General features: G+C 42.7%; 1 protein-coding gene across 2 annotated transcripts in view; it reads left to right on the top strand.

The window, feature by feature from the left end:
- CSNK2A1 (casein kinase 2 alpha 1) overlaps window positions 1–9586 on the top strand; it is a 53697-nt gene extending 44111 nt beyond the window's left edge. For both annotated transcript variants that reach the window (XM_047771411.1, XM_047771412.1), the window contains 6 exons: window positions 660–770; window positions 2174–2275; window positions 3451–3551; window positions 4823–4971; window positions 6024–6110; window positions 8196–9586. In XM_047771411.1, coding sequence (XP_047627367.1) covers window positions 660–770; window positions 2174–2275; window positions 3451–3551; window positions 4823–4971; window positions 6024–6110; window positions 8196–8311 — 666 coding nt within the window. In that variant the 3' untranslated portion in view covers window positions 8312–9586. The remainder of the gene's footprint in view (window positions 1–659; window positions 771–2173; window positions 2276–3450; window positions 3552–4822; window positions 4972–6023; window positions 6111–8195) is intronic.
- Window positions 9587–23637: the final 14051 nt, after the last annotated feature.

The raw sequence follows: 23637 nt of genomic DNA, 5'->3' as shown, positions 1-23637 counted from the left end.
CCACTTTCAGGATACATTTTTGGTAAGAGCTATTTTGTGTGGCTTTTTTTCTTCATTCACTCAGCAAATTTTTTAAATTTTCTTCTCTGTATTTTGTATTACACTGAATTCTAAAAATTAACAAAAGTGAATAAAACAGCCCCTACCCTCAAGGAGCTTATAGTCCATATTGAAAAAGAAAGGTAGAAAACAAATATACCACAAAGAGTTGTGGATTCTGTTAAATTTATCTGAGGTTGAGGGCAGGACTGATGACAATGATTGGTTCAGTGGTTTGTTCAATGGTTTGTATAATTAGAAAAGACTTCATTGAATAGGCTATCTTAACTCAAAAGATGAGATGTTCACCACAGAAGGAGTCTAGATTGAATAGTGGAGACATTCTAGTCAGATGAGCATTTAAGAAATTTGCAGATGCACAGAATGAGATTGTTATCTTTCAGGATCTATAAGTCTCATTGGAGCAAAGGAACCTGGGAGAGAACTCAGTATGTCAGACTCTAAGGACTTTGATTTTCATCCTAAAATGGCAATAGGTAGTCTTCAACAGAGAGTGAAATGGCTGGTATTTTTAAGAGAGTATTTTAATGGCAGTTGGGGGGAGGGGGAACGTAACTTGAAACATAAAATCATTCATTGTTATCTTTTTTTTCTTTCAGCTCCGGCTAATAGACTGGGGTTTGGCTGAGTTTTACCATCCCGGCCAAGAATATAACGTCCGAGTTGCTTCCCGATATTTCAAAGGTCCTGAGCTGCTTGTAGACTATCAGGTAAGAAGGGCAGATAAAATTTTGGTCCTGTGTTTATTTTGCACATAATTTGCAAAAATGTCTTTTTACACTTTTGAGTAGTCCATTTGTGCACATCCATGACTGTCTCTTTTATATAAATGTAAAATATGAATCACTTTAGTTCACCTGCTATCACCTACGTTTATATTGTCATGTCAGTAGAATATGAATAGAGCTGCATTTGATCCTAACTGAAGAGAAAGTACACCAAAGACACTTTTTCTAATCAGAAATTCCAGCGCTGGTTTGAGCATTGTAAGCCAGATTTAACCAACCTTGAGTAAAGGTCTCTTCTTAAGGAGACGTTCCTTCTATCAAAAAAGAAAAAAAGCACTCTCATAGAAACAAAATCCTCAGGAGTACCTTTCATGCCCCAGTCCTCCCAGGTGTTTAGGTTCAAGCTCTGTCCTAGAAATTGCTTTTCTGGGGTCTTGAAGATATAATCCTGAGTTCAGAAAACATTTTATACCTAAAAACATTCCTAAAATTAAAGATTAAATTCTTAGAGTTCCCATCATGGCTCAGTGGTTAACGAATCCTACTAGGAACCATGAGGTTGCAGATTCGATCCCTGGCCTTGCTTAGTGGGTTAAGGATCTGGCATTGCTGTGAGCTATGGTGTAGGTTGCAGAATCGGCTCGGATCCTGTGTTGCTGTGGCTTTGGCATAGACTGGCGGCTACAGCTCTAATTAGACCCCTAGCCTGGGAAACCTCCATATGCCACAGGAGCGGCCCAAGAAATGGCAAAAAAAAAAAAAAAAAAAATTAAAGATTAAATTCTGAAACATTCATGCAATAAAATAATGATACTCATTAACATAGGTTTCCATAGCCTAACAATTGGGGTGTTCTTCTATAAGTGAAAAAAGTGTTTTAAAATTGCATGTATGGAGTTCCCGTCGTGGCGCAGTGGTTAACGAATCCGACTAGGAACCATGAGGTTGCGGGCTCGGTCCCTGCCCTGCTCAGTGGGTTAAGGATCCGGCGTTGCCGTGAGCTGTGGTGTAGGTTGCAGACGCGGCTCGGATCCCGCGTTGCTGTGGCTCTGGCATAGGCCGGCGGCTACAGCTCCGATTCAACCCTAGCCTGGGAACCTCCATATGCCGCGGGAGTGGCCCAAGAAATAGCAACAACAACAACAATAACAACAACAACAACAAAAAAAAAAGACAAAAAATAAATAAAAAATAAAAAAAATAAAATTGCATGTATGCACAGATTGTTTTAAAGCAGGGATAGTGGGGAATTCAAAAAAAGGCTAAAAAGAAGTACATGAAGATGTTATTGGTATTTAGACTTCTAGTCAATGGAGTGATTTTTTTTCATCTTTAAAAAAGAGCATTTTTTTTCATGTGTGATGACAACATTTTCTTTAATGCAGATGTACGATTATAGTTTGGATATGTGGAGCTTGGGTTGTATGCTGGCAAGTATGATCTTCCGGAAGGAGCCATTTTTCCATGGACATGACAATTATGACCAGGTGATATATGTTGTTCCTATTAGGAAATGTACTGGTCTAACCTAGCAATGGCCAGTTCGGCTTATCCATTAGAAATTACAGTGTATCTACTAAAATATAGATGCCCAGCCCCCTCCTGAGAGCTATTTCGAATCTCCGAGAGTGTGGACCCTATAATAATTTTCAGTTCATGGCTTGTTCAGCCAATCCGACATTGATTCATAGATTGATGTTTTAGGAACTATTGGTTTAGCTTTTTGAAATTAGAGTTTTCCCCCTCATCTTTAATTTGCATTGCTGTTTAACTGTGAGATATGCTTGTAAGATATTTTATAAAATATGTAAAAGAATTATAGTTTAAAATAGAGGATGTTATCTTAGAATCTCCTGTTGTGAGTTTCCGTTAGGGTTAGGAATGTTTTCTCCAGCATATTAGTTTATATGTGATCCTTTTGTCTACAACTGATTGAGTTGATGTGTGTCAGTAGAAACATCGATGGTATTTTTTATGCTAGCTATACTTCCCCTTGAGATTGAGGGACCATTTCATTCAAAAAAACCTGGAATGGTGCTAGGGCCTTGTGGCTCTTACTGTTGCCTTGTTTGAATGCAATGACCATTTTTCATATGAGTTGAAGAATACCACCTGAATTCAGTTAAAATCAGCAACTCTTTTATCAGGTGCCATGCAGGATTGAGGAGTATGGAAAAAAAGAAGAAGGAATAATCCCTCTTCTCAAAAAGTTCTTCATGGTCTATCTACTAAGGGAACCCAGTGTATAAGAGAGTCATTTACAGTCATAAATGTCAGATTGGAAGTATAGACAGGGTACAAAAGGCAGCTGTAGTGAGAGTGAGTAGTCTGAGTATATGGGGAGCTTCCCAAAAGAAGTAACATCTTCAGCTGGGTTGTGGGGTGGGGTTGGGGAATAAGACTTCACCAGGGGAAAGGAACCAGATTATATAGTGGTTTGCTTTTTCTGTTTGATAACTTCACATTAGTAATAACAGGAAATTTTATGTGGAAATCCATTCATGTTGTAGAAAGAATTTTGAGGTAAACTGAGTGTAACATTCATAGCTGTAGCAACAATGGTCCCTTTCTTTAATTCAGTCATGGTTAATTGTTGATTTAATCATGTAATTTGCTCTTGGTTGGTTTTTTTTTTTTTTTTTTTGTCTTTCTTCAATCCTAGCTGGTGAGGATAGCCAAGGTTCTGGGGACAGAGGATTTATATGACTATATTGACAAATACAATATTGAATTAGATCCACGTTTCAATGATATCTTGGGCAGGTAAGTCGTAAAACAAAATTATGCATCTTTGCCTTAAGCACTTTGGGTGTAAACTGACCTTTGGATTCTCAAAATAGGTACATTCTCTTTGCCAACACTGCTATAGGATGCTGCCTAGGCAGGCATATGATAAAAAAACAGTGGATTGAATGGCCATTTTCCCAGATTCACTTACAGGAGTCTCAGTGTAGAGGTTATGGTTAGAGGAATCCTGGCTGTAGATTCTAGAAGGGTTACAGCTGAGTCACAAATCAAAATTTCTTGATTTAACTGCCTCTCTAAATGACAAAACCCCTCTCTGAGAAAAAGAAATAGTAATAAAAAGTGCATGCTTCAAGACTAATATGCAAGCAACAGACTCTAAAAATAATGACTAAACACAGTAGTAACTCATTCACCACTCAACATGAACGGGTGGACTTTTTCTTTTCTTTTTTTTTTTTCCTTTTTCAGCCACACCCACAGCACATGGAAGTTCTGGGCAGGGATCAAACCTCCGCCTCAGCAGTGACCCAAGCCGCCACAGACAACGCCAGATCCTTAACACACTGTGCCACAGTGGAAACTGCCGGGGTGAACTTCCTTGATACAAAAACTTTTGCTGGTCAAGTGGCAGAGATGCCAGGAATGTTGGGGGTGGAGGGAGGCCTGGTTAGCCCAGCTACCTGACCCTCTTTGCTGTGCAGGAGCATTCAGTCCTATAAAGCAACCTCAATTCTATTTCTTAAAATTATGAGGATCCAGATTTTTCTTTAGAGCAGCACTGCTGTTTCCAGTCTCTCCAGTTAGTTTTGTGTTCTCTCCAGTGGCAGAGTGGTAGACTAGGCTCTTGTGGGTGGGGTTTTTTTACTTTTTCCTCCCTCCCTTCCTTCCTTTTTTTTTTTTTTTTTTTTTAAGGCCGCACCTTCGTTACATGGAAGTCCTCAGGCTAGGGATCAAATCCAAGCTGCGTAAGCTGAAGCCACACCAATGCTGGATCCAAGCTTCAATTGTGACCTACACCAACCTTGCGGCAACACTGGATCCTTAACCCACTGATCAAGGCTAGGGATTGAACCTGCATCCTCATGGATACTAGTTGGGTTCTTAACCTGCTGAGTCATAACAGGAACTCCTCCAGTCTCTTGAGTTTTTATCTCTTTTCAATTGGCTGGTCCTAGCCACTAAGGAAAGTGTAGGAGTGAACTGTTGAGCTTGGTCCATACAGTCATACAGTGTACACGGTGAACTGCCCCTTGGTCCATATCTCATTCCCCCTTTTGACTCTGCAGACACTCCCGTAAGCGATGGGAACGCTTTGTCCACAGTGAAAACCAGCACCTTGTCAGCCCTGAGGCTTTGGATTTCTTGGACAAGCTGCTACGATATGACCACCAGTCACGGCTCACTGCAAGAGAGGCTATGGAACACCCCTATTTCTGTGAGTTAAAACTGTTCAGTCCACAGACCCTGCACAGGCCTGCCCTCCAGACCGTGCAGGGTAGGGGAGAATATATGCTGTGAAAAAAGCTGTGTGTCAGGAGCCCTACAGAACAGAATTGGAATTCCAACCTTCCTTACTTAGCTTGTTGCAAAAGGTACTTCACCTGCAATGATTTCTTCAAAGGGGACAGTTAAGGCAACTATCTTGCAGAATTGTTGGGAGGAGCCTTGTCTAACAGAGTACCTGACACATGTTTACTCCTAAATAAACTGTTTTTCTTACTGTGTGGGTGACACTTCTCTATGGCTAGTCTGGAGTTGTTGGATTAGAATATACAGCCCTGTATCTATCCTGTCTCTTAATCATTCATTGGAGAGAGCCATAGAGGCTTAAAAATCTTATATGAACACCTTGACCTGGGTTTGCGAGTGTATTGTCCTTTGTGAAAATCCCACCTAGCCCCAGCCCATCCTCACTGTGATGTTAGCATTAACTTTGGGTTGTTCCTTGGGTAATGTTGGGATAGGTTTTTAGTGAATCAATTACACTCTTGCTCAATCTCCTGTAACTAAAGCAGACTGACAGGCTGATCAAGATGGAAAGTGAAGTCTGGTTATAGCACTAACTTGCACAAACCTATAGTTTTGGCCTACTTGGCATCATGCTTGACAAGCTGAGCTGTGAACTGCAGTAAAACCAATTCACTCTGATAATGTATTACTGTCTAGGTCAGGGTAGATTGTATTGTCTCATTAAACCCTAGCAGGATCGATTATGTTTTAAATTAGCTCTGTGGATAGTTACCTCACCTTCCTGTCATTTAGTTTAAATAGTTGGCCTTTATCACAGTTTGACAAGAAAGATAGTTCAATCTTATATTGCTTGTTTGATTCATGGTGAAGGCAGTTGACACCTTAATTCTATTATTAAGGCAGTAATATGGAATATAAGTAAAATGCAAAGAATAAAGATGACTGCTTTAAGACCCCAGACGGTTAGTTTAATCTTTCAAGCATCGTAAGAGCCTAACCTTTTTGTTTCTTTTCTAGACACTGTTGTGAAGGACCAGGCTCGAATGGGCTCATCTAGCATGCCAGGGGGCAGTACACCTGTCAGTAGCGCCAATATGATGTCAGGTCAGTTCGTTGGTAAATTTATTTTTCAAAAAGAAAAGTCAATTATTATTCTTACTCTTGCTCCCTCTTCTCTAATAATTACCTTATTGACAACTGACCTGCGTAGTTCTCCCCACCAGGTTTCGGGATGCTTTTGAAACTTGATATATACCATAGTGACCCTGCCTTAAGTAGGGTATCATACAGTCTCTTCTGGGCCAGAATCCCAAAAACTGTTTGGGACTTGAAAGTCTCAACAAGCCATGAAGCATAAAAAAAATCCTTTCATCTCATAGATTAGAGTGACAAGTAGGTGGCATGGTCCTCAGAAGCAAGATTAAGAAAATGAGGGGAAAAGAGAGGAGTTCCCCCTGTGACACAGTGGGTTAGGGATACAGCGTTGTCTCTGTGGCAACATGGGTTCTATCCCCAGCCTGGTGCAGTGCACTAAGGATCCATTGTTGTCTCAGCTGTGGCTCAAACTTGATCCCTGGCCCTGGAACTTACACATGCTGTAGGTGTGACCCAGAACAACAACAACAACAAAAATTGGTTCTCTGGGAGTTCCCTGGTGGCCTAGCAGTTAAGGACCTGGCATTGTCCCTGCTGTGGCTTGGGTTCTAAGTGATGATGCCTCAACAATAAAAAATAATTTCCAGAGTTCCCCTCTTGGCTCAGCAGTTAACGAACCTGACTGGCATTGCTGAGGACACAGGTTCCATCCTTGGCCTCGCTCAGTGGGTTAAGGATCCAGCATTGCCGTGAGCTGTGGTATAGGTCTCAGACGCAGCTTGGATCCGGCGTTGTTGTGGCCCTGGCGTAGGCTGGCAGCTACAGCCCTGATTGGACCCCTAGCCTGGGAACCTCTTTATGCCATGGGTGCGGCCCTATAAAGACAGAAATACCCCAAAAATAATAATAATAATTCCCTATAAACCATTATATAATCTACTAGGCATATTGTAGTTGCTTCATTAAAACTCAGAAGTTCTGTTTGTTTTGTTTTTTTGTTTGTTTTTTATTGTTTTTGTTTTTGTTTGTTTTGCCATGTCTGGTATGTGGAAGTTCTTAGGCTGGGGATTGAACCCAAAGGAGAATTCTCACTGTATACTCAATTTTCTGCTATTTTTGAATCGTATGACTGTATTACTTGTTCAAAATCTATAATGTTTTGAAAATTTAAAGAACCAGCTGGTCGAGGGCAATCTAGCAGGTACTTAGTCATTGGGTGAAAGAAACTAAATGGAAGTAAATTCTGAAATACCATTTTAGCTTAGAGGGAAGTGAGCCTTTTTGCACTGACCGTGCTGGCTAACTCTAGGCAGTGTGGTCATGAGCACATGAAGTTTGACTCCAGCCTTCTGCTGTTCAGATTTAGTGACTAGGCGCATGTGGCTAGTTAAATTAACTAAAATCAAATGAAATTTTAAAGTTATTTGTTTAGTTACACTAGCCACATTATCAGCACGTATCAGTATTCACATGTGGCTGTTAGCCATCATGTTAGTACAGATTAGAGAGAAAGTTTGGTTAAATAGTGCTGCCCTAGATAGGCTTGGGTTGGAATCCAAGCATAGCTATGACACTAGACATGCACTCTGGACAAACAGCTTAAACTCTCCAAATGTAAGATTTCTTAACCTGCCTACTAAATTTATTAGAACTTGCCATTTTCATTTGTGAATATTTAATTTGAAATTAGATTTAATTTTGTAAAAATCTACAACTAGGAGTTCCCTTCCTGACTTAGTGGTTAACAAACCCGACTAGGAACCATGAGGATGTGGGTTCAATCACTGGCCTCACTCAGTGGGTTAAGGATCCGGTGTTGCCGTGAGCTGTGATGAAGGTCGAATACATGGCTCGGATCCCACGTTGCTGTGGCTGTGGTGTAGGCCAGCAGCTGTAGCTCCGATTAGACCGCTAGCCTGGGAACTTCCACATGCCGCAGGCGTAGGTCTAAAAAGAAAAAAAAAATCTACACCTAGGCCTTCAATAAAATGAGAATTATTATCACTTCACTTTTGAGATAGGTGCTCAGAAAAATAGGTGACTAAGATTTCCATGGTTGTTGTCTCTGGCTCACTGTCAGCTCTTTTCTTTCAGGGATTTCTTCAGTGCCAACCCCTTCACCCCTTGGACCTCTGGCAGGCTCACCAGTGATTGCTGCTGCCAACCCCCTCGGGATGCCTGTTCCAGCTGCCGCTGGCGCTCAGCAGTAATGGCCCCTTCTGTCTCCTGATGCCTGAGCAGAGAGGTTGGGGAGTCCACTCTCTCCCTTGATGCAGCTTGCGCCTGGCGGGGAGGGGTGAAATACTTCAGAAGCACCGTGTCTGAACCGTTGCTTGTGGATTTATAGTAGTTCAGTCATAAAAAAAAAATTATAATAGGCTGATTTTCTTTTTTTCTTTTTTCTTTCTTTTTTTTTTTTTAACTCGAACTTTTCATAACTCAGGGGATTCCCTGAAAAATTATCTGCAGGTGGAATACTTCCCGGACAAAATTCTTTTCTCCCCTTCCAAATTCAGTTTCTCATCACTAAAGAACAAAGATAAACCAGCCTCAATCCCGGCTGCTGCATTTGGGTGAAGAATTCTTCCCATGCCCACAATCACTCCCCCACCATGCCACACTTGGGGGGTTTGTATCTCATGCTCTTCTCCAGAGATTACACAAATGTAGCTTCTTCAAGGGAGGTGGGAAGGAAGGAGGAAGGGAGGACCCAACCTATAAGAACAGTGTACTGCTAGTCACTTATATCACCTTACTCCAAAAGTGCTTCAGTGGGGTTATCCTGGTGAATCTGTTGGACATAGGTCTTAGTTAACGTTGAGATGCTGAAAATGTACCCCAAGTGCAGACAGGTTCTGAAAAATTCTGTTTGGTGTGAATCATGTCTTATTGACCTAACTCTAAATTCAACTCACTTATAATTTAGTTTCAGTTTAGTTTCAAACTTTAATACTGTACCTCCCAGGCTCCTTACCTTAGTCCTCTCCCCTTTCATCTCCCAACACGCTCTATAGCTGGTAGGAGAGGGGAAGGCAAAGTCTTTTTCAGTTTTCTTTGACTCAGCCATTTTGATTTCAATTAGTTACTGGGCATAACTTATTGCTTTTTACAAAAGGAAAAAAAAAATCACCTATGTATGTTTCATGCTAGCAATTCTTTAAGAGCTAATGAGAGATGTGGCCACACCGAGTTTTATTTTAGGCTTTCTACCTTCTTTTCCTCCTACCTTCCCCTTCCCTCACATGCCACATCCAGTGAGAAGACCTGCCCCTCAGTCTTGTAAATGTATCTGAGAGGTAGGAGCAGAGCCACTATCTCCAGTGAAACTGAAATGGTAGACCTGTAATTGTGGGAAAACTAAACTCTCTTGTTACAGCCCTGCCACCCCTTGCTGTGTGTATATATATAATACTTTGTCCTTCATATGTGAAAGATCCAGTGTTGGAATTCTTTGGTGTAAATAAACGTTTGGTTTTATTTATCAAGGTTAGATTTAAGTTCCCTGTGTAAAGGTCTCGCTGGGTGGGTGTCTCACGTTCACATCTGAGGGGCCTGCAGCCCTGTACCGTGGAGGCTTCCCAAGGCCCCCATTTTTATACACCCCTCGTTCGACCCATGGTACTGGGCAGGGCAGAGAGGCCTTAAAATAGCACCACAAGCCAAAGCGTCTCTGGGGATTAAGGATCCTTTGCCATAAAATTCATTTTGTGTCTCAGCAGTGCAGGGATTGGGGATGGGAGAAGTCGCCAGTTTTTGTGTGTTTGTGTGTGTGTGTAAAGTGGATTTTCCACTGTAATCCAACCACCTAAGTTTATCAGGTGCTTCACTGAGGAAGCCTAGTTTTTTAAGCACAATAGCAAAACCATCAGCTCTGTATTTTCTCTTGGTATTTCATTATAGTAGCTGCTTGTGGGGACTAGGAAAAATTCTTCCAACATGCTTTAAGGCCTGAAGTCTTAGTTCCCCATTCTCCTACCTTTATAGATTCACAAGCCTTTCTCACTTGGGCCTCATAGATAAACATAATTGTTTGAGGAGTTGAATTTAATGAACTTACCTAACTTTGTAACCCATCTTGGCTCTAGTAACTTTATCAAGGTGGCGGCTTTAGTAAATATAATGGTGAACTTTAGAGGAAGCTAAAGCCTCCTTTTATAATGCTTCTCAACCATAGGGAAAACATTCTGTGTGGCAGGGTGATTTTCTTCTTTGTGGCCACTTACAGTGGATATTTATTGTTCTTGACCCTTTTATGCCCTAGAATGCTGTGGGGGGTTACCATGTTGAATTTGTGCGGAAGCTCAAAGCACCGGATGTGCCAGAGATGCAATTTGTGATTATGTTTGCACTGGATTGTGATTTGAACAGGACACTTATGACTAATGAATTCTTTTGAGGTGGGGAGGAGGGTTATAAATCAGGACTTCACATCCCACCCCTTGTAGCTCAGAGAACCTAGGTGTAGCTGAGGTTGATGCAGGGAGCTGCAAACAGCTGAGCCTCCTGACATGCATCAGACCGTGTAAGAAACTGAAGGTGAATGCAGAGGACTCTGAAATACCACCCAAGAGCCTTTTAAAATAAATAAAAGTTTTTAAAATGCTACATGAGTCACTGCAGAAGCATGAAAAAAAAAAAGAAAAAGACCCAACTGGGTGGGTGGGTGGGGGGCAAGGGTTTACAGAGTAACAACTTCTGTGTTGTTGTAAATTACCTCATCTGTATACCTTGTATTGGGACACTTCATTTCTCAGCACTACCTGTGTCTACATTGATTAGATGGCAGGAAATGGAATGCCAATCTAAGACAGTTGTGTTGGCAACTACTCTGAAAGGTTTTTTAAGTATTTTTTAACTTTGAAGTGCCCCCACCCTCCTTTTTTAAGTTTGAAGTCATAAGTTCCCTCTCCCCACTTTGATGATTTATTGGTTGTAATTGTATTGTAATTGGTATAACTAAAACATAACTGTGCTGGGAAGAAGTTGTGCCATGAAGGTCTTTAATTTTTTTTAAATAAAAACATTTAAACAAATAAAATGTCCCTGCAGCCTGAGCAATATGCTTCTCCAACCGACACCGTGTGATAGATCTTAGTTCTCATGTGCTTTGAAATTTAATACTGGGTTGATGGAGATGTGAAGTGGGATATGGATTAAGGCTGGTTGAGGAGCACTGAAGTCTTGGAGTTTTTGACATTGAGATAGAGTGAAAAGAGCATGATGTTGTTGCTGAATAGGACTGGTTACTTCTGAATCTGTTTCATCATCTGTAAAATGGAGCCACTGCTTCTTTGGGATTGAATGAGAGTAAATGTCAAGTGTCTGGCATCTGAGGGTTAGTTCTTGGCCCTGGCTTCGCAAATAATTCACAGCATGATCTCTGGATTTCTCAGGACTGTGTGTTCGTTCAGTCGGGAGACTGAATGAGGTATCTTCTGAATTCCTTTTCAGCTCTGACACTGATTTTAGAAACTTTTAGGTGGTGCACAAATCATGTCCATGGAGGCAGCTTGTTTGTTAGCAGAAGAGACCACTGTTCAGTGAATGGCAGTCAGTCCTGTGGAAGGTCAGCTTTGGAGATACCTCCAGTGCAGGAGACAACTTGCAGTCTTGGGGCCTGGAATGCAGGTGTGTTGGTGAGCTTATGGGAACATATTTGGCAGCTTAGAGAGAAACTGTTAGAAGGGCTGGTAAAAGAGGTGAGGCAGAGTTTACTTTCTTATTAATGCTAAATGAGTAAATTCTACACAGTATATACTTGAATTACCATGTATTCTTTGTCATTTTACCACAGTTGAAACACTGAAATCAGGAAATAGCTTTTATCCTGAATTTCTATTCCTTTAAGTGTTCGATGCATACTATTTTATGGCATCCATATGTTATTAATATTGGGAGTTGAGAAGCATGATTTAGATAAAAGGAACCCATTGTATAAAATCTTGTATCTGAAATGCTTAACTTACATGAACTTTAATATATAACGTTTATTCTTATTTTACACGAGGCAGATAGGAAGATTAAATTGTTAGTGTGGGCCGATTAGAAGAATATATTTTGTAAAGTTAGATATTCAGGGTAGGAATTCCTGCTGTGGCCCTACAGGATCAGTGGTGTCTCTGCAGCGTCAGGACAGTGGGTTAGAGGATCAGACATTGCCACAGCTGTGGCATAGGTCACAATTGCACCTCGGATCTGATCCCTGACCTGGGAACTCCATGTGCTGCAGGATGGCCAAAAAGGGTCAGGGTATGTCTAATTACTGGAGTCCTAAAGTAGTGAGAAATTTGGAGATTGGTTGACAGGTTTCGAAATGCTTTTTTCCTCTCAATCTTTAAATTTCATCTTGTTTCACCTGTTGTCAAATGTGGTTACAATTAGAATTGTCCTTTTTTTGGAGTGCCCGTTGCGGCTCAGCAGGTTAAGAGCCTGAACGGTATCTATGAGGATGCGGGTTCGATTCATCCCTGGCCTTGGTCATCGGGTTAAGGATTCGTCCTTGCCACAAGTTGTGGCTGTGGCCAGGGATCGAACCTGAATCCTCATGTAGGTTAACCACTGAGCCATGATGAGAACTCCCGAACTTTTTTTTTACGTTATTTTTGTCTATCTCTCCCGCCTGCGTGTAAACGCCTTGATGACCTTGTATGTCTTACTAATCTGTGCATCCTCGTTTAAAAAAAGGGTTTCTTTACAACTACGCCCGTGGCATATGCAAGTTCCTGGGCCAGGGATTGAATCCAGGCCACAGCTTTGACCTATACTGCAGCTGTGGCAACATTGGATCCTTTAATCCATTGTGCTGGGCCAAGACTCAACCGGCACCTATGCAGCAACCTAGCCGCTGCAGTCAGATTTTTAACCCACTGTGCCACAGCAAGAAGTCCAACTTATTTATTTATTTATTTATTTGAAGTGGGTTAATGTCCCTCAAAATTGATGAGGATCAAATGGAGTAGCATAAGGAAAATGCTTAGCACCATACCAGGCTCATAATAGATGCTCAGTAAATAGTAATTCCATCCTCCGGTCCCAGTTTCATCTTCCCCCTCTCCCACACAGAGTAAGTTAGTGGAAGTATTGTTGAATAAAGAATGTCTCAAGAAGAACCTCGTTCATGGGTTTGCAGCTGTAATTATAAGCCTCAGCCAGACTGGATTAACATAACAAAATATTTCTTTATTTAGTGAGCCCTTGGTGAAATCTTAAGTGGCTGAAGGTGGAGCAGTGACCCTGACCAATTTAATAGACTGAAATGCTGCAATATCCTGCTTCCCACCATTTGTATATAATAATAATATGGAACTCAGGCTTTTCTCCAAGTAGAACAGATAACATAAAGGGTAACCTGGTTCTGGAGTCAGTCCTAAAGTAGACAAATGCTTTCTAGATTTTTTTTTTTTTTTTTGTCTTTTGAGGGCCGCACCTGCAGCATATGGAGGTTCCCAGGCTAGGGGTCTAATCAGAGCTGTAGATGTCAGCCTATGCCAGAGCCACAGTAACATCAGATCTGAGCCAAGTCTGTGACCTACACCACAGCTCATGGCAACGCTGGATCCTTAACCCACTGAGTGAGGCCAGGGATGGAACCCACAACCCCATTGTTCCTGGTCGGATTCATTTCCACTGTGCCATGACGGGAACTCCTTTCTTGATTTTATAAGCCTGTGACGCTGTGCTTAATTTAACCACTTCAGAGAGGCAACCTAGTAGAACTCCAAATGCTCTGGTTCTGATGAGAGTTCTTTCTGGCTGTGCAGTTTCGGATTAGTAGTTAACCTCTCTGAATCTTCATAAGTGATGTAAATTATTGTAAAACATTTTAGACATGTACTAAGTTGTAAAGAAGCTGTAACACCCATGAACCCACTGCCCACTTGATGAGTAAGTTCCCATTACCAATACAGATGAATCCCTTTTCTCCCCTCTTCTTTTCCTTCCTGCCCCAGAGGTCCAATATTATCTTCATATGTAAAATCAGGGTACAAATACCTATTTTGTAGGGTTGTTACTCAGATTAAATGATAAATGTTTGGAAAGTCTGACATGGTAGAGTTGTGCTAAATGTTCACTTCCACTCTGAACTGTATAGTTGTGCACATTATGTGCAAAAAAAAAAAAGATGCCATGTCTATAGGAATGCCAGATTTGTGCGTTTATTTCTATAATTTTACAGTAGATGGCAATAAAATATCTTGTTCTAAAAGAAAAAAGTACATGCATTAAGTATGACAGTTTTTCAACAGATACAGGTTAAGTTTCTAATTCGCATGGAGGCCAGCATTGCCTTGTTCATACCCCTCCTCACTCTTCCGCTCTAAGAGTCTTATCACTCTGTCTCTTCTGAATTTTTAATTTCTCTGCCAAAAGCCAAATATTTTTGCACTGTAGCAAATTACAGTCTGAATTTGCCTCCCTGTGGCCATAATCACCAGGGATTCTTAGTGGCCTCAATGTAAGAAGCTCTTCCCCAAGCACCCCCAGATGGGAGTTTATAGGATGGCCAATCCCTTTCTTAGATAATTTCTTGAGGGGATTGGGTATTTCTCAATCAGCCTCATTCTTGCATCACCTGCTTTGACAGAATTTTCTTGGCTCTTCTAATGAAGAAAAGGAAAAGTCATAGCAGCTGGCAAGTGGCTTCCTGATTCCACCCTATGAGTCAGTCTCAGCTATAGATAAACATTTTTGTAGATTTATCTAGAAAAGGAGGACTTGGCTTCTCTGTGTTGAACAGTTCTGGGAGCTCCATGGTAAACTTCCTATGAAGAATGTCCTTTGAAGAACCTGAATACCCACAGGTCTCCAGACCCTGAGGTATATACCTCATTCTCTTCCCTGCTCACCCAGTCAGCTCCATCCCCTCAGCCCAGAATCACATTTCCTTATGAACTCATCTTCTTGACCGGTCATTCCAGAATTCATTTATTTGTAAAGTGTTCCCCTCAACAAACATGTGTTGGTGCCCATGAGCTTGGTCCTATGCTAAACACTGGCAGTTGGGAGAGATGAGACACAAGACCATGGGGAAATGTGTTATTGTCAAATAGAATAGCAGGAGACAAAATTGTTCCCCAGGGAAAAGTCACGTTGATAGGATGCAGACTGAGCTAACTCAGGTAGTTCCCTACCTCTTGCTCCAAATACATGGGATGCTGACTAACATAACGTAATTTACTTTCAAATAAATAGCCAATTTCAAAGAAAGAAGTGGAAATTCCCAGGCTGCTTAAAGAAGACAGAATTCATCCTAAAGGTAAGTGGGTATTGAAGTCACATTGGGCCCCAGGACACCAGACTTGGATACAGATGAGCCTCAGAGGCTAGGGGCCAGGATTTGAGCGCCCCCAGGGAGATAGGAGTCAGCCTTGGTGACTTTGAAGGTAAAAACAAATAATCCCCTGCCACTTGAAAAGGATGCTTCCGGAAAAAAATTAGAAGAAAACAAAATATTAGCTACAGTTATTTCTGGGAGGTAAATTTTGTGATAAGATGTCAGAAGAAAAACTCCTTAGGAGGAAAGTACTTAGCTTTTGAGGGAGGGAGAATGTCAGGAAAGCCTTTCCAGAGGAGAGACTGCTGGAGCTGGCTTGAGAGAGGCCCAGCTGCAGCTCCAATTTGACCCCTAGCCTGGGAACTTCCATATGTTGCAGGTTTGGCCATAAAAAAAGGGAAATTTAAAAAAGAATTCTCGGGAGTTCCCGTCGTGGCGCAGTGGTTAACGAATCCAACTAGGAACCATGAGGTTGCGGGTTCGATCCCTGGGCCTTGCTCAGTGGGTTAAGGATCTGGCGTTGCCGTGAGCTGTGGTGTAGGTTGCAGACGCGGCTGGATCCCGAGTTGCTGTGGCTGTGGTGTATGCAGGCAGCTACAGCTCCGATTCGACCCCTAGCCTGGGAACCTCCATGTGCCGTGGGAGCGGCCCAAGAAATGGCAAAAAGACCAAAAAAAAAAAAATAATTCTCAGAAACTGTGCAAGCTAGAAGAAATAGGAATGTTAAAGGAAGTGTTCAGGCAGCAGGAATATGCCAGACAGAAACTTGGGTCTACAAAACGAAATTAAGAATACTAGAAGTGGGAGTTCCCTTGTGGCCTAGTAGCTAAAGATTTGTCATCACTGCTGTGGCTTGGGTTTGATCCCTGGCCCATAACTTCCACATGCTGTGGGTGTGGCCAAAAAAAGTACTAGAAATAGAATAAATGAAAATAACTTTTTTTAAAAAAATTACCTTAAAAAAATTAAGTCTAAAGTAGGCAGTTAGCAAACCCTCTGTAAATGAGCAGATAATTTGGAGGGGTTTTTTTGTGTGTTTTTTTGAGTGCTACAACTAGGTCTTTGGAGCCACCCAAGGAGCCAGAGCTGTCCTTCATGTTCCACCTCCTATTGCAAACAATAGAGCCGTTCACACGATAAAAAATAATAAAATTTTAGAAATTCCCCTCATAGCTCAGTGGTTAACGAAACCAACTAGAAACCATGAGGATGCGGGTTCCATCCCTGGCCTCGCTCAGTGGGTTAAGGATCCGGTGTGCTTGAGCTATGGTGTAGGTTGCAGAAGCTACTCGGATCCCAAGTTGCTGTGGCTGTGACGTAGGCCGGCAGCTATGGCTCTGATTGCTGGGAACCTCCATATGCCTCGGGTGCAGCCCTGAAAAGACAAAAGACAAAAAAAAAATTGTAAAAGTCATTGTCAGCTCATGGGCCAAACAAAATCTGACAGCTGGTTTTGGCTTACATGTGTGTCATCCTTTGTTAATCCCTAGTCTAAAGCAAAAACATTAGCAATGAATTGTGTATTTCATGAAAATATATATGTTAAATGCTAGCATAGGAGTTCCTTTCGTGGCTCAGTGGTCCATGAGGACCAGGTTAGATCCCTGGCCTCACTGAGTAGGTTAAGAATCCGTGAGCTGTGATTTAGGTTGCTAGGATCCCTTGTGGCTGTGGCTGTGGCGTAAGCCAGCAGCTCTGTTTCGACCCCTGGCCTGGGAACTTACATATGCTGCAGGTGCAGCCCTAAAAAGGAAAAAAAAAAAAATGCTAGCATAAGTTAAAAATACGGATTCGTTTTAGTAATTAAAAAAAAATTAATTTAAAAAAATTTTAGGGAGTTCCCGTCGTGGCGCAGTGGTTAACAAATCCGACTAGGAACCATGAGGTTGCGGATTCAGTCCCTACCCTTGCTCAGTGGGTTGACGATCCTGCGTTGGCGTGAGCTGTGGTGTAGGTTGCAGATGCGGCTCGGATCCTGCATTGCTGTGGCTCTGGTGTAGGCTGGTGGCTACAGCTCCAATTCGACCCCTAGCCTGGGAACCTCCATATGCTGTGGGAGTGGCCCAAAGAAATAGCAAAAAGACAAAAAAAATAATAAAAAATAAAAATTTTTTAAAGTTATGATCATTATACAACTACAGATGTGATAAATTCATTTGAGTAAATAAAATTTTTTTTAAATATGGATAAATGAATTGTAGTATATCCATATGACAAAATACTAACCAATAAAAATTAATAAATGGGAGTTCTTTGTGGAGCGGCAGGTTAAGGATCCAGCATTGTCACCACAGCAGCTTGGGTTGCTGCTGTGGTGAGAGTTCAATCCCCAAAAAATAATAAAAGATAATAATTGTGATACATGCAACAACATGGATTAATCTTAATTATGCTAAGTGAATACCAGACAAAAAGACTATATACTATATGATTCCATCCGTATAATATTCTAGACAGTGCAAACCAACCTAGTGACAGAATGTAGTCAAGCAGTTGTCCGCAAGTACCTGGTGAGGGAGGGGTGGGGTAGAAGGGGAAGAGAAGGAAGGGATTTAAGAAGCAAAGCAAAGCGTGTAATAGCAGCATGAAGAACAGTGGGAGGAAATGAGAATCTACTGTTGTGAGGTCTTTATACTCCCCGTGAAGGCAGAGTATTATTTGAAGGCAAACTGGGTAATTAAAGATGTGTATTGTAAATCCTAGGGAATCACAAATTCATTTCCACATCTTTCCCATTCTCAGCCCCAGAGTCTGGGGACTTTCCTAGGAAGCGCTGAGACAGAGGGTTCAGCTGTATTTCACAGGGTCAGATGAAGAAAACATGTGAGGCTGGGAGCTGCCAGAGTCATGTTATAAATCCCGAGGCCTGTGGGAGAACGCAGTCAACGTGAGCAGATGGGCCCCTGAGACATGGAGAGAGAGGGGCCACAGAAGGGCAAGAACTTTTTAGTTATGTGAGCCAGTAAGTCTTTGCCTTAGCTTTTTTTGGGGAAGGGGAGAAATTTTCAGTCACTTGCTGTGTAAACAAACTCACAAATTCATTAAAGGCCTGCATGAGAATATCTAGTGCTTTGAATTTCTCCAAGGAAGGCATTACATCTGCAGAATCATATAAGATCACCAAGTCATGAAACTGAGATTCCATTACAGTCACAAGTCCTGCTCACACTCAAGAGGAAGGAATTATTGAGGCATGTACCACCATGGTGTGGGAATTTTAGGGACCATCTGAGAATCCTGCCTGCGACAGAGACCTAACAGATCCCCCTCTGTTCCCTATACTCAATCATGAATCTCTTGGATTCTGGAATTTTCCATGTTCTCCCAGACTTTTAGGTTGCCCTCTGTGACCTCTTTTCACTTGGCTTTACAATTAATTGCCTGGTTTCTCTCGTCTCTTCCCCTTTAGAAGTTGAGCAATTCAACATTTGTCACTACACCCCACCTCACAGCCTAGCACTGGTTTGGTCTGTAGACACTTGTTTATGGATAAGTGGAAGTGACTCCTATATTGGAGACAAGAATTTATCTCCATGACATCAAAGACCACATAGTGGCACAGAGGAAACAAACCTGACTAGGAACCATGACGATGCGGGTTCCATCCCTAGTCTCACTCTGTGGGTTAAGGATCCAGCGTTGCCATGAGCTGTGGTGTAGGTCGCAGACACGGCTCGGATCTGGTGTGGCTGTGGCTGTGGTGTAGGTCAGCAGCTACAGCTCCAATTGGACCCCTAGCCTGGGAACCTCCATGTGCTGCGAGTGCGGCCCAAAAAAAAAAAAAAAAGACTGCATTCAGTGCTAAAAATCTTTAATTCCACCCTGCTGACTCCATCCAGTCCAAACTCTTGTGTATGGTTTAAGAGGTTTTGCCTGATTTGTCACTTCTCTGCCCTCACTAGTATCAAAGTTGAACTTTTTCATACTATGCTGTAAGCCACTTCTAGTTTCTAGACTATGATTTGCTTTTTCTAAGCATCATGATAGTATCTGTGCTATTTTCTCAGACTAGGATGTTCTTACTTACATTGACCGACTTATTGCTACCCATCCCTCTACATAAGGTTAGAAATCACTAACCCAGAAGGTTTTCCTTCACCACCTTTGCTGCCCTTTTGTGTGGTTGGTGCCCCTCTTTGGGCTTCTACAATCCTCTAAGCTTTTCCCTTTCCTAGAACTTGTCACCTCTTGACGAGTCCATTTCCCTCACCAACCTGAGCTGTCCTGGAGAGCAGGGAATAAAGCTTCATTGTGTTGGGTCCCAGCGTGAGCTAGGTCTAGGGAAGGACCAGGAATATTTGTTGACCAAACAAGTCATTTCATTAATCTTCATGTTTGTGATTTGGGGTCTTCCAAAATATTGATGATTCCTGGTGTCCACGGCAGGCCAGCCCAGCAGGCTCTGGCTCACCTACAGGTTTCAAGCGCAGGCCACAGGGCAGTGGGCATGTCCATCACAATGATTTGAAATCATAGGTTAGTTTCTATCCGCCCAGAAAAGCTTTGTAAAAATTCCACTCATGGAGTTTTCCCTTTGTGGTCAGCAGGCTAAGAACCTGAAATAGTATCCATGAGGATGCAGGTTTGATCCCAAGCCTTGCTCAGTGAGTTAAGGATCCGGCATTGCTGCAAGCAGCAGTGTAGAGTCACAGATGCAGCTCAGGTCCAGTATTGCTGCAGCCCTGATTCAGCCTTTAGCCTGGGAACTTCCATATGCCACACATGTGGCCATAAGAAAAAAAAAAAAAAATCTCATCTACCACCTAAGGCTTCTTTCAGAGAGAGTGGGCATGGGGAATTATGAGGCAAAATGACTGGCATTCCTGGTCATCCTGACATCCTCCATGGTGATGAACTAGAAATGGGGTACCAGCCTGGGATAGGAACTGTTTATCTCCATGGGACATCCTGTTCTTCGTCCTGCTGAGCACTTGACAGTAGCTTAACACTTGACAGTATCTTTTTTCCCTGAGGGCCAGCCACTTTCCAGTTTTTACAGAGGATGCAAGCTGGTCCAATCCTCACAATAACCACACACTGTTTAGCCCTAGACTTGTGATGGTGGAGAGGGGAGCCAGTCACTGTCCCATCACTACTGCAGGGAAGAATCCAGACAGCTCACTGGCCAGCACAGTTACGAAGAAGGGAAAAGGAGTTTCCATTGTGGTTCAATGGCAACAAATCTGACTAGTATCCATGAGGATGCAGATTCTATCCCTGGCGTCTCTCACTGGGTTAAAGATCCGGTATTGCCATGAGCTGTGCTGTATATCACAGACATGGCTCCGATCCTGTATGGCTGTGGCTGTGGCTGTGGCTGGCAGTTGCAACTCTGATTTGACCTCTAGCCTGGGAACTTCCATATGCCACATGTGCAGCCGTGAAAACCAGAAAAAAAAAGAAAAAAAAAAGGAATAAATGCCCCAAATTGCTTGAGTGTGTTACTCCCAAATTAAGGTGACTTTATTCTTCAAAGCAATTAATACTTTTTTTTGTCTTTTGTCTTTTTTTGTTGTTGTTGTTGTTGCTATTTCTTGGGCCGCTCCCGAGGCATATGGAGGTTCCCAGGCTAGGGGTCGAATCGGAGCTGTAGCCACCGGCCTACGCCAGAGCCACAGCAATGCGGGATCCGAGCCGTGTCTGCAACCTACACCACAGCTCACGGCAACGCCGGATCGTTAACCCACTGAGCAAGGCCAGGGACCGAACCCGCAACCTCATGGTTCCTAGTCGGATTCGTTAACCACTGCACACGACAGGAACTCCGCAATTAATACTTTTCAACCTCAACTATGATTTAGAATAAAGACTAGAAATGTTTTAAATTCTCAATGTTGATATTTTTGCATTAAGGAATCCATGCAAATATGGTACTTTTAAAAAGGAAGTAGAGGGAGTTCCAATCGTGGTTCAGCAGAAACGAATCTGACTAATATCCATGAGGACGCAGGTTCAATCCCTGGCCTCGCTCAGTGGGTTAAAGGATCTGGCATTGCCGTGAGCTTCAGTGTAGGTCGCAGATGTGGCTCAGATCTGAAGTGGCTGTGGCTGTGGTGCAGGCCAGTGGCTATAGCTCCGACCTGACCCCTAGCTGGGAAACTCCATATGCCGCGGGTGTGGCCCTAAAAAGATAAAATAAAAAGGAAGTGGAAATTCCCTGGTGGCTCAGTGGGTTAAGGATCCAATGTTGTCATTGCTGCAGCTCAGGTTGCAGCTATGGAGGAAGTTCCATCCCTGGCCTGGGAACTTTTGCATACTGCAGGTGCTGCCAAAAAAAAAAAAGTAAAAAAGAAAGTGAATTATTACATTTATATATGCATTTTCAAATGTTCAAAGGAACTTTATAGACCAGATTTATTAATGGTTCTGTTAACAAACCAGACTTTGGTCCAGATGCCTGTGTGAAGTAAAGCCAATCTACTGACACCAGGTTGTGGTGAAGGAAAGTGCAGCATTTATTGTAGGGCACCAAGGAAGGAGTCCAGGCAGCTGGTGCTTAAAGGATGGAACTCCCAATGGGTTTCAAAAAGTGGTTTTGAAGGAGTTCCTGCTGTGGCTCAGTGGAAAACGAATCTGACTAGCATCCATGAGGACGCAGGTTCAATCCCTGGCCTCACTCAGTGGGTTAAGGATCTGGCATTGCCATGAGCTGTGGTGTAGGTTGGCAGCTACAGCTCTGACTTGACCCCCAGCCTAGAAACCTCCATATGCCACCAGAGCGGCCCTAAAAAGCAAAAAAACAAACAGACAACCCCCACCACCACCCACACACAAAATCAGTTTTTAAAGACAGTGAGGGAAGAGTGTTGCAGGGTTCACGATCAGCTTGTGTACATTCTCCTGACTGGTTAGTGGTGAGGTAATTGAGAGTCAACATCAACCTTCTCTTTCCAACCAATCTAGGGTCTCTGTGCTTGTGGGCAGCATACGGTTACCTTCTTCCTCCTAATGGGGGTTTCAGTATCTGCAAAACAACCCAAAGGATATGGCTCAGAAATATTATCTATAGCCCTTGAGGAGGAGCTAAAAGTCCTTCACTTTGTTCAATGGCTAAACTATTATTATTTTTGTCTTATTTAACTATTTTCCTTTATTTTTACATTTTCTCACTTTTCTTATTATATTTATTCTTTGGAACTCAGGGAAGGCTTGGGAGGCTAAAGTCTCCCTCCAGGCAAGAGGCAGACAGGGGCCCTGGGGAAGGGAGGGTGTGGGGCAAGGGAGGTTCTGTCCTGGGAAGGCCCCATAGGGTCCTGCTCAGTTACAGTACCAAAAAGTGATTGTTAAAATTTACTAGATTTCTGAATGGGATTGTAAAATTTGTCAGTTGAAATTAAGGAAAAACTCGACTTGGGGATTTCTAATTTTAATAAATTGAACAAATTAACTTCAGAGCCTTTTCTGCTCATGAAAGCTACCCCAAGGACCCAAGGACCTTTTTAAAAAAGACTTACTATCTGATGGCGGACCATGGAACCCAAATTGGGCAGGATGGGTATGAAATCAAGAGGGGTCAGCAGTAATGGATTCCATGGGTTAGAGGCCTCGGAATAAAGAATTACTGTTCAGGGTCATCGGGCAACTAGAATCATGAAAATTTCCGTGGGGAGGGGAGGGGTGCCTAGCATTGGAGATTTCAGAGGCGGGGCAGCCTCTGGCCACAAAAATAGGGGTTTGACGGAGTGAATGGGTGGCCTACATAAGGGAGAGAAGAGAAAGGATTGTCACTGGAGACGGAGAAGAAGGGCAAAGACTTGACAGGACAGATGGGCATTTTGGATGAATGGCCAGTTTTGTACAACTGAAAGGGAATACTGGCTATGTGAACAGCGGCTCCTGGCATTGTGCCGTGCCCAACCTGCATAACCATAAGCGATGGTTCTGCTAAACCCTGAAGTCACCAAGTACGATGATGGGAGTACCTGCGGGGAAACAAGACTGGAAGTAAAATTCTTGGTAAGCAAAGATACAGCGAAAAATTGTAGTTACTATGTTTGGTACTGCTCTAAGCACTTTCCCAAGACCTCTTGTAAGTTCAGGGCTTATCATCAGTTCCATTTTATAGATAAGGAAAACGAAAGAAATGATAAAATCTCCTGAACACATTGTTCGAGGGCGCCACACTCTAAGAAGTTGAGCTGGAACTAACTCTGAGGGGTGTGCTCCCTGCGCGCTTCCGCTCGCCGCTCAGGGCGCCTGCGTGCGGGTCCCGGCGACCGCGGCCTTCCCCGCCGCCACCCGCCCCAGCGCAGCGGATGGTCA

Source organism: Phacochoerus africanus, chromosome 3 (genome assembly GCF_016906955.1).
Source record: "Phacochoerus africanus isolate WHEZ1 chromosome 3, ROS_Pafr_v1, whole genome shotgun sequence".
Taxonomy (NCBI): domain Eukaryota; kingdom Metazoa; phylum Chordata; class Mammalia; order Artiodactyla; family Suidae; genus Phacochoerus; species Phacochoerus africanus.
The sequence above is the reverse complement of the archived record's forward strand: the minus strand, read 5'-3'. Positions and strand labels throughout refer to the sequence as shown.